This window comes from Haliaeetus albicilla, chromosome 18 (assembly GCF_947461875.1).
Source record: "Haliaeetus albicilla chromosome 18, bHalAlb1.1, whole genome shotgun sequence".
NCBI lineage: Eukaryota > Metazoa > Chordata > Aves > Accipitriformes > Accipitridae > Haliaeetus > Haliaeetus albicilla.
The window spans coordinates 10,285,001-10,302,873 of record NC_091500.1 but is presented as its reverse complement, the minus strand read 5'-3'; the positions used below and the strand labels follow the sequence as shown (position 1 = coordinate 10,302,873).

General features: G+C 43.3%; 1 protein-coding gene across 1 annotated transcript in view; it reads right to left on the bottom strand.

Annotated features, from left to right (window-relative positions):
• Positions 1 to 17,873, bottom strand: part of HS1BP3 (HCLS1 binding protein 3) — a 54,587-nt gene that overhangs the window by 36,521 nt on the left and 193 nt on the right. The window contains exons 1-4 of the mRNA XM_069805707.1: positions 17,861 to 17,873; positions 12,632 to 12,797; positions 3,380 to 3,587; positions 229 to 442 (exon numbers count right to left, since the gene is read on the bottom strand). The exon at positions 17,861 to 17,873 is cut by the window's right edge and continues 193 nt beyond it. Coding sequence (XP_069661808.1) covers positions 229 to 442; positions 3,380 to 3,587; positions 12,632 to 12,797; positions 17,861 to 17,873 — 601 coding nt within the window. The remainder of the gene's footprint in view (positions 1 to 228; positions 443 to 3,379; positions 3,588 to 12,631; positions 12,798 to 17,860) is intronic.

The window sequence follows — 17,873 nt, the reverse complement described above, 5'->3', positions numbered from 1 at the left end:
TGTCACTTGGATTTCCTGAGGAATGCACTAAAGAGGCACTACAAAGCCTCTTCCCTCTACTGAGGCAACTTCTTCACGAACTGCAGAGGCCTCTTCTCCTCTGTGAAATTCAGCTGAAAGTGGTCAATATTAAAAAATATCAGGATGAGGGGACAGTGACACCGAACAGCCTTATTTGTTTAGAAAACTAGGCTAAAATCTAAATAACAAAGGTACTACCAGCCATACCTGATTATACCAAGAGGGTCTAACTCTTCTTCCTCCTCCTCCTCTTCTTTTTTCTCCCCTTTTTTGGCATTTTCCACTGATGACAGCTGTGAGATTAAGTCAGGTGTCTTCTCCTCTTTGAAAAAATCCAGTCCCTCATTTTCTTCATCTTCTTTCTCCTTGTCATCAGGAATGTTTTTTCCCTTGAAGTCAATGGCACTAGTAGATTTTGTTCCTGCAAAATACAAAAACAGTTCAACATGCACATGTGTCAGGGCAATCCCAAGCACAAATTCAGGCTGGGCAGAGAAGGGATTGAGAGCAGCCCTGCAGAGAAGGACTTGGGGGTGCTGGTTGACGAGAAGCTCAACATGACCTGGCGATGTACATTTGCAGCCCAGAAAGCCAACTGTATCCTGGGCTGCATCAAAAGAAGCATAACCAGCAGGTCAAGGGAGGTGATTCTCCCCCTCTACTCCGCTCTCATGAGACCCTACCTGGAGTACTGCATTCAGCTTTGGGGGCCCCAACATAATAAGGACATGGACCTGTTGGAGCAAGTCCAGAGGGCCAGGAAGATGATCAGAGGGCTGGAGCACCTCTCTTATGAAGATAGGCTGAGAGAGTTGGGGTGGTTCAGCCTACAGAAGAGAAGGCTCCGGGGGGACCTTACAGCAGCCTTCCAGTACCTAAAAGGGGCCTACAAGAAGGCTGGAGAGGGACTTTTTACAAGGGCATGTAGTAACAGGACAAGGGGTAATGGTTTTAAACTGAAAGAGGGTAGATTTAGATTAGATGTCAGGAAGAAATTCTTCACTATGAGGGCGGTGAGGCACAGGAACAGGTTGCTCAGAGAAGTTGTGGCTGCCCCATCCCTGGCAGTGTCCAAGGCCAGGTTGGATGGGGCTTTGAGCAACCTGGTCTAGTGGAAGGTGTCCCTGCCCATGGCAGGGGGAGTGGAACTAGATGATCTTTAAGGTCCCTTCCAACCCAAACCATTCTATGATTCTACGATTCCTGACTGTCCCTTCTAACCACTGATGTGTCACTATGTGTCTGATCTGTTTACTGATTTAAAGTAGTTGAGAAAGACAGAGGAAATGAACTTTATCTGAGACATATCAGTACATGTCTAATCTGCTTATTTATGTTCCTTCTGCAGTCAACAGAAACAACAGAATTTCCATGTGGTGATTCATCCCATCCAAATAAAGTTGTCTGAGAAGGAGTTTCCCTCTAAAGTGCCTGTTTCTCTCTGCTGGCTACTGAGAGACCATAAATACTCTGCTTAGATGTAGGTAGCTAACTTTCACATAGCTAGGTGAGATAAAGTCCACTTTTTGTTACTAATTTAATTCATTTAGGCTAAAATTAGAGCGTTGGGCAGCATAAAAGTTTCCACAGGAGCTCTTCAATTTACACTCAAAAATGAAGCCTGAAGTTCTAACTCCTTTCAGTATGCAAGATCCAACTGAGCAAATTCAGCAAACTGAAACATGTGCTTTGACCAAGTCTTCTCACCATACTTGTTATGTGCAAAGCCCAGGGGAATGACAAGAGAACTATTCCTTGCTGTGGAGTCCCTGGATGTTCAGGAAAGCAATTTAAAATCATGAGACTAGCTAGAAATAGGCTAGTGAAAAACATGATGGATAGAATTTGTGGTTTGTTCCTTTTGACTGTTAAAGTAGCATGGCATGGGAGACTCTCTCACCCAGCTTTTCAAACTTGCATCTGCCAAATCACCCAGGGCAGACTTCATTGACTAAACGTGGGTGTCTACACTGAGCAAGTGGTCTTATGCTCCCCTTGGAGGCAAAAGAGTGCTGGTTGGAGTAGGCAGTGAATGTTAGGATGCTGCTTACTTTATCCCCATAGTCATCTGCGTTTTACCATGTTGATTCTCCCTAAACACCCCTGTATATATCAACTATGTCTCCGACACCCATGAGGAAAGTGTACTCAACTAGCTTGAAGATCTGCAGTGTATGTACTGAATTCCACCTGGTTTGGTAGGGTGGGACTTATATTACTCTAAGGCAGATTTTGATGAACAGATCACATTACTTGCACCCAATCTGTCCACAGTATAAAGACAGTACAGACTAATTCAGCTGTAGACATGTGCACCATGGTTAGGTTAATCAACATGCAAAGGTTCATCAACATGAATTCTGAATTCTCTGTGCAAGAGGTCTACTTAACACTGCCAAGGAAAAAAAAACCACAAAAAAAACCAAAACAAAAAACCACTCCAAAACCTTATTAGCAAAAGGATTTTGCCAATTATTATGCAGTTTTGCCCCCCTTGACTTTCGGAAGCTGCCAGTCTCACAGTACTTCTAATCTGGCCACACTTGACACTTGCAAAATCGGCTGTTCACACATGGTGACTTGCTAGCACCTTGCAACTTCACTTCCTTAAAACTAACACTACACTGAGAATCCTGCACAACACCAGGCTGGAGCATTCCCTGCTCAGCAGCTCTCAGCTGAATTAAGAGCAGAGAGCCCATCTGTTCCATTCATTCAGTGACTCCTTGCTATGCCCAAGGAACATAAGAAAGGAACTGTACAAATCACTGGAAGAGGCAACAAGAGCTGGACATGAGGCTAAGGAAAATTAAAAAAAAAAAAAAAAAGAAAAAAAAAAAAAAGACCAGAGGATGGGTTTAACTACAAAAGAATTTGTCGTTTATTCAGATCTTTCTCAGGGTGAGTAATTTGCTTTAGAATCCTGTTCTGCAAGGCCTAACAATTTTATTAGGAATGAAAAACACAAAACATGGAACAGTTTATCACTAAGGGAGACCCTGCACTGTCTCTTTAGGGTCCATCTCTCCACTGACAACATATGATTATTTAGCCTTCTAAACTTATATGTTCTGAATCACAGCTTAGGTATATGCCTAAGGGAAATCAGAGACGGTGGGATAGATATCTTCAAAGCAAGCACTGTGGTATCAACACTTCTGAATGAGGTGTGTGTCCTCTGAGAGGAGGGGAAAACACTAGCAAACATGACTATGTAGCACTGTAGATGCACAAGAGGGTATTTTCAGTGACAGCCTTTATTCTGGCATTCTCTAGTTTTTGACTACCTGAGTCAAGAACTTAGTAACACTTATCAAGCACGTTCATGGGAGAGGGGACACTCACATCTTTTAGTTACCTAAAAATTCCAGTAACTCAGGACTTGTTGCTAGATCCTCATCTTTTGAGATGAATTTCATTATATCATTGAACATAGCTCTTCGTTCACAGATGTCAGATTCCCCCACGAAGAGAACTTTTCTAGGCAAGAGCGGAAGAGAAGCCTGTGGATATCGTGCCGCCAGTCTCTGGTAGAGCTCCTCTATCTCGCTGTACTTCTTGGAAACCTGCAATGAAACATGCTGCCTGAGTAAGTTTCTTTACAGGGGAAACATGAGCAGCAAAGAAGCAGTTACAGGGGAGACATGAGCATCAAAGCAGTAGTTTAAGTGCTGTGAAGCATTAACCCTGGAAACTGAAGTGGAAAAACATGTATTACCAAGGAGCTTTACATATAGCCTAGTAAAAGCCTGTTATCTACACAGTGAAACCCCAAGCATTGTTGCTGGTCTTCTAATTCTGTTATTAAAATATGCTCCCTAATGGAACTGAAGTTCATTGCCAGATACCCAGCATCCATTTGTTTGACTCATCAACTAATGAAATACTGGGAAAGTCAATCACTGCTCCAGATACTTTTCTCTGACAGCAAAAATCCTTGCCCACTAAAAATGAGCTACACAATGCCCAGCTGTGAGAGACGGGAGGGAAGAGAAGCTCAGCCAGGTAGGTATGTGATAGAGAAAGCAGCCCAAACCTTTTCACCATTGAGCCAGAAGACCCATTTCTCAGCCCTGGTGGGCTTCAGTGCCCTTCTGGCTGTTAAGGCCTAAAAAACGGGAATGTTTGCTGCCCTGCAGAGTACCTACTACAGAAACCAAAGGGCAGAGACCTCAGTTGACCCCTGACTATTCAGTTTATCCATGAGAAAATAAAAACCAACAACTTGGCCGTGGCCTACAGGTTCTCGTACAGCAAGAAGATGCCAGCAGTGAATGGAGTCATTCTTCTGCAGACAAAGACAGGAAGCCTGAGGAGAAATAAGGCCCAAGATATTACAAGGAAAGCAATAACCATGGGAATGCTGGTTAGAAATGGTGTGGCTTTTATGCCACATTAAGTTTTGAATTCAGTACCTTAAAAAAATCAACACACAAACCCACACACAAACAAAACACTAAGTGATGTTATAGAAGCAATGGAGAGTGACTGTCAAGGTATTATACAGACAATGTATTCATCATGGCCCTCTATGGCACCATAATCTATGAATGTGTTTCAATGAATACAGAGTTAGATTAAAAAAAAAAAAAATCAAAAAAACTACTGCTAGTGGAGTACATATGGCACAGATCCTCTGCTAGGGTCCAGCTCTTATCCTCCCATAACACATGTTGGTGAACTCTAGTGGAGTGAATCCTAATTAATACTGCAACATAAAAGATGGAGAGACTCAAGCACCACATCTTGGGATGGAACAAGGCAGAGTTCTTCCACCAACACAGTGATAAAAGTAAGTCAACCCAACAAAAAGCACAGAAGTAGAAGGGAAATGAGTTATAGATTAACCCAGAATCCATAAAGTGCATCTGTCCTAGCAAACTAAATATCAGGCATATTCCCAGTCACTGGAACCTAAGAGTGTCTATTAGGAACCTTGTAGTGTCTACTGGAACCTGACAATGTCCAGCACAGTTTTGACTCTAGGCAGGTAGCACTCCCCCAGATAATTTTTCAGCCCAAGATTTAGCCTGGTGCAGAGACCATGCACTAGCCAGTTTGGGTACCAATGCCCATTGCAGGTGGTAAGAAAGTTTCATACGATGGATGCAGCCAGACTGTGCTAGCTGCCCTCCAGGCCAGAGAACAGGTCCTGACATTAATAGACACACCTGGACTAGTTTACTAAATTAGATGTAGGCATAAAGAGCAATAACAACCTTAGCTTTCATGCTTCCCTGCCTTTTGCAGTAATTACCAACCAAGCTAGCTGATTTGAAAAATATTTGCATTTCAGCTGTACAGTGGTCACTACGGGTTCAGTGTCCAGTCACAAAAGGCAAGCAGCTCTATAAGAAAGATCTGAAGCACAAAACCAAACCTGAGTTGACAGGGGAACGAAAAACAAGAATTTTAGACTTGTCTCCTGTAAGCAACACAGGTAACTGTGAGGAACACTGTGCTCCACATGCAGGACCTGACATGCAAGTCAGAAGCCAAGCACTAAAGTGATGGCAATAAAGAGATGTTCCCAGAATAAGACAATCCTCCCTTTGAAAGATACCCCAAAAAGAGAGAGGAAAGCAATTCTGGAATTTTTGATTTGCTGTGCATTTCTAGTTTGCTAGGTCCCAGTAGCACTCTGAACATGGCTATGATACCAGAGCCCTTCCCAAAAATACTGTGTAAGTACAAATGTAAGGGCAGTGAGGAATTCACTGGTACTTTTTCAAAAGAATAAACAGTATTACCCTCCACCCAGGAAAAAAAAATCGAGTCTGATTTGTGAAAAATGTCTAACATCTAATTAATTTCAATGATAAATAACAAATCCATGTCTGAAAGCATTACAAGACAGCAGCCAATCAACAAGACTATGCCAAAACAGCTTTAAAATACTCAAAAAGTAACACCAAAATGAGACATACAAACTTGTTTCTTTCCCCACTTAATTTTCATCCTCCTTTATCAAACTCTGTAAATTATTCATAAATCTCAATTTATGTCTAATTACACCATTGAACCTAAAGTACATGCACACCCTCGTATCCTATTGCTAATTGAGCCTTTGTGAATCTGCGTGGGTTTTGAACAACACCACCAACCATAACACGCGACACAGCATACAAAGTGCGATAACACTATATCCAAAGCATGCTAATATGCTAGCCAAAAGCCTGCAGCACACCATGCAAGCTAATATCCAACAGTGTGGGGATGCCCTCTGCTGGGATAACCTACCACACAGGCAAGATGTTAAACCTCCAGCCTAAACCATTCCCCACTTACCTAAGCCCAGCGCCGGCCCCTGCAAGCCCCTGCCAGCTAAGACTCTTCGCCTGCTGTCCCTCTGCCTTAAATCCTGGCTGCTGCTGGCTCCTCTGCTTCTTCGCTCAACACTACTGCCATCTTTACCTTGGTTTTGGTGCTGGAAATGCAGCAGTAAGACTGGCTGAATCCAACAACCTCAGACTGAAGCATTTAGAATCACAGAATCATAGAATGGTTTGGGTTGGAAGGGACCTTTAAAGATCCAACCCCCCTGCCATGGGCAGGGACACCTTCCACTAGACCAGGTTGCTCAAAGCCCCATCCAACCTGGCCTTGAACACTGCCAGCAAGGATGGGGCAGCCACAGCCTCTCTGGGCAACGTGTTCCACTGTCTCACCACCCTCATGGTAAAAAATTTCTTCCTTAAGTCTTATCTAAATTTACCTTCTTTCAGTTTAAAACCATTGCCCCTTGTCCTGTCACTACAGGCCCTACTAGAAAGCCTCTCCCCACCTTTCTTATAAGCCCCCTTTGTATACTGAAAGGCCACAATAAGGTCTCCCCTGAGCCTTCTCTTCTCCAGGCTGAACTGCAACTCTCTCAGCCTTTCTTCACAAAAGAGGTACTCCAGCCCTCTGAACCATTTTCGTGCCCCTCCTCTGGACCCGCTCCAACAGGTCCATGTCTTTCTTGTACTGGGGACCCCAGAGCTGGATGCAGCATCACAGAGGCAACGCAGCAGCCTTACAAAGTACCAGCCAGACCTCGCAGAGTGTATTTTCCCAGGTCGAGTCCCACACATCACACAGAGCATTCTCACACCTTTCCAGTCAGGAGGCACTGCTCTGCCATGACAATATTGGACCCTTTCAATTTGACGTCCTCTGACAATTTTCCAGAAGAAAGACATATTAGCATGTAACAAAATTAAATCTTGCTTTTCCTGGTTACCACTCACAACCTTTTGAAAGCAGTTGATGGATCCTATGGCCCAAAATGTCAGGATAAAAAATAAATGCTGCTCTAAACCCCATTTGATCAATCCTATTAAGTAAACAAAGTCCCATTTGATTAATATTCAAATATTTTTCTTCTGCTGCCTGTAATTCCTCTAGGTCTTGATCCCACAATTATCCTCTCCCCCTCCATGCCTCTAACTGAACTCTGTGCATACTGTGGAGCTAAACCCCCACCACCTGTAAGTCAGCCTGAGTGCATGCACTTCAAGGAGTTCTGTCAAGTCACAATATCAAAGGCTCAATCTACTTCACTTCAAAAGAGTTAATCATGCAAATAAGGCAAAGCATGTGCATATTTGCCAGGTCAAGACCCTATTTGCCTGTAACAATTAACATCCAACATAGAACTTAAAGAGAGACAGGGATGGGTTGAATATTTTTTGCACCAGGAACAAATAAGTAAGTTGAATATGATCAAAAATAGCTAGAAGGTTAAGAAAACCACCGGGAAGTTCAAAGTGAAAGCCTGAAGTTTGCTGCTAATCCCTCAAATCTCATGCATGTGCCTTGTTCCCTGCTTCACGAGAACCTCATGCATGAAAGTACACACCAGAATAGGTGTAGACTAGGATACGAGCCTGGGACTCTCAAATGTGCATAGGAGAATTTGATCCCACTCAGTATTAATGGGATTTAATGCCTCCTTTCCCTTTAATGCTCCTTTTAATGCCCTATTTCTGACCTCAAACTTGTCTTCATAAGCTTTGTATCTACTGCAAGGATTTCAGCAAACTGGAGATCTTGGAGCTAATTCAAGCCCTTTGTCCAGCCAATGCACACTAGTGAAGAACACTCTTGATTTTATAGTACTTCATATGGCTACTGCGACTTTCATTTTACAAAGCCCACTTCTTAACACTGTCAGAAAATGGAGATACAGCAGCACTGTCCTTTAAAACAACTACTAGCTTTGGATACAGGAGTCAAAAGCATCACTTCTCGCAGACAGCACAGACCAAGCTTTCACTTGTACACTCCCCATTCAAGCCACACCAGAATTAATGTTGCTTGGTGACCTCGTGGGTATGCATTATGGTAGATTTTAATTACATGACCACATGCTGTTCTCCCCATCTGTTTTGCCCAGCAGAAGAGCAAGCACTCTAATATTTCTTTTTAATCAACATGAATTCTTAACGGCTCCTGAACCTATTGCTACACAGAGCAGGAATATTTTTTCCCCCTCTCACATAACAGAGGTTATAACGTGAAGGAATTTATCTTCACAACACACCTGTATGGTCAGGAAATAGCAACTCTAACGCACAGATTTTGAGGCCCACAGAAAGAAGGCCAACATATGCAAACAGACAATGATGAAAACATAGACAAATACACACCCACATACTTACAGTCCCTCATTTTATGAGAGGAAGACAGTTCTATAGTAAATTCCTCCCCAAAATGTGCTGTGCCAGTTAAACACCAGCAGTTATTTGTTCAGCTTTGAAAAAGAAAGAACTTGACTAACAAATGTAACTTGTAAAAAAGAAGCAATTAAACTGGGAGCAGATAGAAAGAGAAGGCACTATAGGCTGGGTAGATTTTTAATAAGGCTGGGAAGACAGAAGTGAATTGCTAAAAAAGGTAAGGTGTGGCTAGAAGAAATGCATTTAAGAAAAACAAAGACTTTTCTTCTTCTCACAGAAAATGGCAGATCTACAGGCAATACATAAATATCACCTTTGCAGCAGTACCTCTGATGCAGTACCAAAGATAAAACCAATTTCACTCTTTCAATAGGGCAAGAGTATTCTGACCTTTGAAAGAAATGCAGCTGATTTTTCCTTCAATTATGAAATACAACCTCAAGGTTAAGCAGTTCTACAACCCATTTGCCCTATTTTACAAATGGAAGTTCTTTAATTAAAAAAACCCTCCAGTTTCTAAGAATTTAGATCAGAAAGTTGTCACAGAAGTGAATTTCTTCTTGTGTTAATGCTTCACAAACGTTACAGTTAGAGACGCAACGATACTGATTTTGCATAGTCCCATTAAGACCGCAGAACAGAGAACTCTGGATTGTTTAGACCCACAGTAAAGGGTAGTAACTCCACAGGTCAGATGTAAAATCTTTTTGACATTCATCTGGTTTTGGTCATAGGCCCTTAACATGTCTCCATCCAGCGTGATCTAAACACAGCCCAGAGATCACAGCTAGCTTAGAGGATGCTTCTGTCCTGCACACCATCTTTTTCCAGGGGATACAGAGAAGCTATTTTAGCAATAAATGCTGCTCAGTCACATCCCTGCCTGCAGTTGCTCACAGCCTAATGCACAGAAAGCCAGTTTCGTTGCTGCCACCTAGGACACAAGAGTGTGTCGGGCAGTCACTTCAACTGGAAGCAGGTGGAAGAACAGCTGGACAAGCAAAATCAATTTAGCTAATATTTGAGGGAGAGAAAGAGGGGAAGGAGAAGAAGAAAAAGAAAGACAAAGGGTCTCAAAACACAGACCTGGCTCCTGAGGTAGCTAAAATTGGATTAATGTATCCAGAGCCAATGAAAATCCTACCATGCCTACCTGCTTTCTCAAACCTACTTGTCATCTCATTCTTCTCTGCTGTTCCCCAGCCACCTGGTTCTCTTACGCTTCACCTGCAAACTCTCTTGGGAAGGGTCATGGCTCTTGTTTGTGCTGGTACAGCATCCAGCAGGACAGGGCACTACACAGACAATATGAGTGCAACTCAACCTCACCTGGCAGCCACAGGGTTGGGACTTGCCTCCAGGTTAAGACAACTGCCTACATGCAGGAGGTATCTCAGCTCTCATGACAGTCAGATATAGTCACTACATTTTGGCAAGATGTGACTGAAACTCAACTCATCTGAACACAGGCAGCTAGTGGTACCTTGGATGGTGTACTGTATCTCACCTCACTCTGCTTCAGAGTGGTGCCAATGCCTTTATGTCCTGTCACATCTGTCAGCCCTGTGGAGACACCGAGGATAACTCAGGGTTTCTCAGATTGTACCAGCTGTGTATGTCATGCAAAGTGGATTCCCCCCACACGTAGATGCTCAGCTACATTCTTCTCAACAGTACTGCACTGACTGGGATGAGAGCTTAGAAGTCCACAGCAAATGCACACATCCAACCATACAGAGCAGATTGTTCTGCCTAAAGACAGGCATCTCATGCCATCTGAGATGCTTTGGGGTATCCAAGGGGCTTGTGTGGGGCAGGCAAATATCACACAGAACCTATGAGAGACTCACATCCTTCTGAAGGCTAGGTGGAAAATCCCAGGGCACCTCTGGTGGTATAGACAGTGAGTTGCGTGCAACTCAATTGAGCCTTAAGCATTTTAGCCTGGAGCTGAAGCCCCCCCACCCCAGCTGCCTAAGATGTAGAACGCTCTCCCTTTACAGTCAAAGAAGAGAGGCATTTCCAGAGGATAAGTCACCTCATTCCCCTTCTCCCCATTGACTATAAAAGCAGGAACAGACTCATATTAAAATATCCAACTTACAGAGAGATAAGTTAGGACAGGTGAATCCCTCTGTTCCTTCCAGTAATACATACAGATAAGATTCATTGGAATGAATCGATGCAAAGCATCTATCCTCCAACCTCCCAGCTCACAGTTTTAAATTACTCTCACACCAAACTATAAAATATATCAGACTTAGTCAGCTGAAAAAAAATGTGTCTGATGAGATAAATGTTATTCCCGTCAGACTACACCAGTTTTCTTCTTCATGAAGAATGAAATTTCAGGAAGTCTGAGCAGAGAAGAAGTCAGAAAGGTTTATTTCACTTGAGAAGAGCAACTAAGTGCTGAAAATCCTCCTAGAGAGAATGGACATGTGAACAGACAACCTCAGCAAGCAGGGGGGCCACAGTAGGAAGTCTTTTCCTTCTCTTTATAAACAAGCTGATTTTATCTACTTTTTCTTAAGCTAAGCAAAATGTTAGATGACAATAGCCCAGTTTAACACCTCAGGTTTAGTCAGGTTCTTTCTTGCACAGAGCTGCATGGAAATATTACATAATATAGGCAGGCATTGCTGCAGAAAAAAAGTGATTCTACATCCCCTCTCTTATCTGCCCATGTCTAGCCCTTCCCCTGTCCTAAAACAAACTTTAATGGGGCTGTGCAACTCACAAGCTCAAGAAACAGGTGTAAGTTAGTACTAAATAACAAACCCACAAATACCCATTTTTAGCCAGGAGCAGTTCCTCAGCTGACATTACAGAATAGCCACATGACACTGGCACACAGAAGGAAACGCTGCAGGAGCAAGAACAAGCAGTCAGGGACAAGGAGAGAGAACAGAACAGACTCCTATGCCAGCATTGCTGCTTTTACCATAAAGTTATATATGGCATAAGGAGTGCAATAAATGTATGAGATACCCTCACCATGCACCTCTTCACAACATTGGCAGATGTGGCTTTATCTGCAAATCACACTGTGTAAATATCCATTTATCACCTATCTTCTACGGATTGTGAGTTACACTAGGGCTAATGGTCTACCAGGAAACTGCACAGTCACATCACTCTGACATTACAGTTATCCCCAAAACATCTGAAGAGGGGAGATGTTCACAGCATGCAACAGGGTGCACCCCCTTTTTAGTCAATGGACAGGGAAACGCACTTCTTGGGAGTGAGCAGATCTAATGAAATGTACCCTAAATGCACCTTTTTCCGTCGACTCAATAGACAGTCCCATGTAAGACAGCTTAAGTGGACGTGTGCATGCTATAGATGACTTAAAACAGGTGAAATGAATCTTGTGCTATGTTTTCAAACCTTCACTCTGCAGGTATGAAAAAGACAATCTAACTCAGTAACATTTTATACGGATGCTTCCTTGTAAAACTCTCTTACTAAGGATTTTAACAACCATGTCAAGGCTAACAAATCAAGGCTAATAGGTCGAGGCTAACCTACTGCAAGATTAATTCCTCTTATTGCCCCACATGATTCCCTCTCCATTCAAGTAAACTATTATATATTTATTTCATGTTTATGTACCAAGTCCCAGTACTGATCCATATATCAGGGAAACTAATTTTGTAGCAGGACTTATAAAAAGCTTAACTGGTTTCTATTTGTTGACCCATAATGCAAAATGCCTTAAAGGCAACAAGAAACAGTCAATGTTGCTTTGAGATCCTGGAATAAAAATTTCAATTAATACATTATAATATTCCTATTGCAGGAATGGTACAGACTGTGTTGTCCTACCAGGGACCTTGACCTCTGGAGGCTGTGATGACAAATTATCTGCTACATCAGGACCAAAATAATCAAAGCTGATTAAGAAAAAAACCTGATCACTAACACAGCACTGATTAAACATTTACCATAAATTGAACTACATCTTCAGGCTTGTGCTTTGCTGATTTGAAGGCAGCCAGTCGGGTAACAACGACAATGTGATACTCTACGTGGCCAGACATCATCTTCCCATGGATTTCTTGGTATTCCGGCACTGACAAATCCAGCCCCGTGTGCATATTCTGAATTTGCCTAGGGAAGAAAACACACACAGAGTTCAGGCGTTGGCACAAAGACTTTTAAGTGACCGTCTCCAGCGATCCAGTCCAAAGCTCAAGAAAGTCAGTGCAAAGACTCTCATTTCAACAGGATACCAGCCAGACACCACCCCAACACTGTTGCTACTCTGCAACAATACAAATTTGGACATGGCCTGCTTCCTATATTCTATCCCAAAGCACCTGACACTGGCCACTGCAGACAAAATGCCAGGAACATAGCATTTCTGGGAACAGAAGATGGGGATTCATTCAGAACAGGACTTCGCTCATAGGAGTTGAAGGTGTTGTCCTACCCAGCAGGGCAGATGAGAAGATCCCGTGATCTCTCATCATGGCTTGCTTTGAAGCAAATTCTGTTCACTACAATTCACACCAAGCCCTATCCACCTCTCCTTTGTCTTAGAACATCCCCAGGAATGGCAGAGACAATAGCTGAAAGGGGCTGCAAAAGGAAGAAGGAGCTTGCTTGAGTGCAGGGACAACTTGCGTTTGTAAGAGCCAACCAGGGAACTAGCTTAAAGCCTGAAATACGAAGAGAAGTTGCTGGAGCAGAATGCTGGGCCAACCACACAGTTTCCATCTGTGGAGGTCCTTGAGGAAAAATTAGACAAACACCTATCAGGACTGAGCAAGTTAAAGGAGTTCATGATCTCTTGGAGCTGCCTTCTGGTCTTGACTGATTGACAGTCTTGTTCCCAAACAGCAGAAAGGGTACACTACCTAAAGTACTGCAGCTTTCCCACAGAAAATCCCACTGGAAACAAGACCACCTGTCCTTTCATAACTAGTTAAAGTAGACAAAGAATCACAGCATTAACCTCTGAGAGTTGCCAACAGTCACAACCACCCATGGCCCCTCTTGGAGAAAAACGCAACAAGGGAGCTGCTGGTGCAGTTTACTCGATGCAATTTCTTCTCCTGCCAGCTTCAGATCCACTGAACCGTGGCGTCACCATCTCCCTGGATTCCCATCCAAGGAATTATTTATGACATTTTTGCAAGAGGAATGCCAGGATCGTATTATAGTGATCATGCATCAAGAGTAAGACTGAGCAGCTGCTGTTGGGGCACAAGAGAATGGTATGTTTAATGAAATAAACAGTCTGTTTCAATAGACTGGAAACCAAAACTGATCAGCGATCCTTTCCCCAAAGCTACCCCTATGCCAAGCCACAGCACACTCACTACTGCTGTCACTGGAACCAAGCACTCTGCCAGAATCAGAAAGAAGTTTACCATCCAGAGCATTGAATACCCCTGAACACATCTCCGAGTGCATCTTTCCTATGTGTGAGTGAATGTTTTTTAACGAAATCAGAAGGGACTGTTTAAAAAAAACAACAAAAAAACCCCAGCAATTTTATTTTCATTAAACATTTTTTCTGCCTTTTGTTTTTTTAACCTTAGCTATATGGGAAATGTCAAGTCCCATCTTCCCTGGACTTCCTGTGGATTGCAGAGGTGTCTTGTGGAATTCTTGCCTTTTTCTTTAGGAAGTTTAGATTCATTAACACAGGTGCCCTTCACCTAAGGATACATGAGGCGTACAAACTTAAAATATACTTTAAAGAGGTTTAAACAATCTAGTTTCAAACAAAGTTTCAAAAGAGTCCTCTCATCATGTCAAAACTTGACCAGCTCTTTTGAAACTTGAGTTTTCCCAAGAAGGCAACCTCTGAATCTCCGACGCAAAAGTGAATAAAAAGCTTTTTAAAGAGAGTATCTTGAGAGCTCTCTATAAATTGGATAGCAACAAACAAGGGCACAGGCCCAATTTTCTACCTAATCCTCTTTGCGAGCCATGTTTAAAACATTAGGGCTTTAACAACAGCTCTACCATCGCCAAGATTTTATACTAGGTACCTTAATGCCACTCTGCTCTGATTCCGTTTCATTTTCTGCCAGCCAAGGACTTGAGTTTACACTAACAGGCAAAATTTTGTTCTCAGTTACATGTTGTCAGGCTGTAAACACAGAATCAATAGTGCTTATGTATAAATACATAGGTGCCTGGCTTTTACACAGCAGTCTGTTGAGCCCGTAACAAGCAGCCATTATTTGAAATGTCTCCTTAAGTGGCAGCCAAAATGCTGACTCAAAGGACACCTGCCAGTAAAATCAGCTGGATCTGGGTTTTTTAAAATATACCTGCAGCAGAGGAAATGCTCTCCAGATGTGTAGTCACTCAGAAGTCGTGACTGCAGCTATAACAGCAAAACAGTCTGTCAGTACTCAGGAGTGACTTCTGTTAACACAGCCACAGAGTATAAATGACAAATTAACCTGCTTCTCACCGCTGATGTAAATAAGAGGAAAAACCACCAGTAAACCATCCTTCCTGAATGGTCTTATTTAGCTTAAAACACCAACCACGTACAGGTGTTCTGAGAAGACACAACAACTTCACTGTAAGAGCTGCTGCATTAAAGAGTTCTAAAAATGTCATGAAGTTAGTAAGTACCTTATCTACACCCAGGGTTTTTCTTTTAAAGTTAAAAGTCTGAGCTAAAATGACTGTAATGGAAAGTGATTAGAGGTAGGGGGAACAGCTACATTTTTTGTTTCTTTGCTTTAGGCCTTGTGATCACTTTCATTATCATCTCTTACAGGAAACCTACCGCTATTATCTCTTCCATAGCAACAGGCTTGTGTGTTTTTTTAAATATAAAAATTATTCTAAATGAACAGAAATCAGCATGGAGGCCGAGAGATGGAGCGTAATATCCAAAGCACACAGTAGTTCTCATAATGCCTTAGTTTCAAAATAAGCAGCCCCAGTGTTTTAATTCGATACTGTTATTGTTGTTACTCAGACAGAAGCAGCACCTACAAATCCCAAGACAGATTTGTCACATCAAACACAATTATTTTTACACTAGTAGCTTTAAAAAAGAAGCAAAAGGGGAAGGCTGCTTGTTTAAATTGGACACACACATTTATTGCTTCTACTCTTCAGTTAAATCTAGCTTGTGTATCTCTAAGTTACGCTTTTGTCTACAATACAGAGAGTTCAGGGGAGACGTGCGCACACAGTTAACTTTCCTAATGCGAATCGCTTCACCTGAATACAATGAGACCATTCATACCAGCAACACTGTGCTTGCACAATCAGATCATGCAGAATCCGCACGGGACGGAGGAAGGGGAGGCTATATAAAGGTCAGAACAGAGCAGTTTCCACAGTTCACTGAAGAGCCACAGTTTTTCATTCCTGTTTTTTGATTTGCTATAATGTAGAGGCTTTGTACTTTATCTGTTTTCTGTGCTGAAAGGCCAAGATGGGATGGGGGAAAGCAGCCATTGCAAGCAAGAAAGCAAAGTAAGGGATATTAAGCGCTGTGACCTGAGAAACTTGTGTCTGTGTGGCCAGGAGAGAGGACTCTGCACTTTCTGCCTTGATAAAGTCAGCCCTACCAGCAGCACCCTGCTCCAACAACCTCTGCCCAAAGGCGACCAAACTGCGATGACCCAGGTCATAGTACAAGGAGAAAAAACTTGTACAACTAGTTTATTCATTAAGTGAAGGCAAAGCATCAGACACAAATTAGCCAGCAAACATTTTTATTTCTCTGTATAGTCCAACTACAAGTATGCAGATTACTAATTATTTATATTACCATAGCAACTAGGAATCCCATTCCCCAAACCAGTATGTATAGAGTGAAAAAGGTCACAGCTATACAGCTATCTTCTCATAAGCTAGAAAATATATTCACTTGCTAAAGCCTTAATCCCACACATACATATATATCCAATATTATCACTGAAAGCATTCCAGTATCAGTGGGACAATTTGCAAGTGGTAAAGTCTATTGACTGTAAAATAAGTCCCGGTGTTCAGATTTCCATTTCCAAGGCTAAAGCTAATACAAAGTCCGACCTACAAAATGCGCATGTGAGTTAAGTCAGATATGTTTGAAGGTTCAAGGCCACTGCTCCAAAGGAAGTCAGGCCCTGATACAGCCAAATATTTAAGGATTAAAATAATGGCTTTGATGTTAATGTGATTGAAATAGTTGCTACTTATGTCCTAGGAGGTAGGGTGCGAGACTCAGGACCTTGCTGAATCAACACTTCTGTTTCTCATGTCACATCTGATAGGGAACTGCTTTCATGTGGTCTCAAATATCTTGTGGGGGTAAAAAAAAAAAAAAAAAAAAAAAAAAAAAAGAGAGCGATATCTCTATCATTTCTCTATAAGGATTGCCACAAGCATTTTCTTCTTGAGGGTTCATTCACCACATCTGGAAAAATACAAGTTTTAAAAATTTAACACAAGTGAAAACAGCGCCTCTGCACCCACCTAGGTCATGGTTTCAAGAAGGTGCGAAAACAGAATAAACTTATTTTGCCCATCGCTGGCCTAACTTCAGGCCAGACGGGCTCCCTGTGGCCTGGTGGACATGAGGGATGGGGCGCGGGGCAGGGCAGCAGGGAGCGGGGGTCAGCCAAAAGCACTGACGACCCCAAAGATGCCGGTGTACGCTTTGGGACGAATTTTAATTCCTTCTGACCCACCTCGAAATACTGACAAGGACAAGATGTTTCTGGAGGGTGAGAGCACGCATTGTGTCCCCAGCAGCGCCAATGTGGAAGGGAAAGGACCCAAAGTTACCACAGGAGGAAAGGGCCGAACAGCCGCCGGTGTTACACAGGATGGGCCAGACAACAGTGAACTCTCCCGCCTGTGAAATGCCAAAAACCCTCGAGGAACCGCACATATCCGAAGCGTCCCGGGGGCAAGCCCACGCACCAGCAGCCCGCCGACCCCCTCGGCCTCGCCTCAGCCTCCCCTCAGCTCCGCCGCCTCCCTCAGCGGCCGCCCCGGGGTCTCCGTGAGGCGCCGCTCGCCGCGTCCCTTCATCCCTGCCCTTCCCGCGCAGCGGGGACGGCTGCGCGGGCCTTGCCCCGCGAAGGGAAGGCCGCGGCGGGCGGCTCCGCGGCGGCGGCAGCGCCCGCAGCGGCTGGCCAAGTTGAGGCGGGCGGCGAGGTTCGCTGCTCTCTGCCTCCCCCCACCGCCCCGTCTCCCGGTACCTGGTGGTGACCA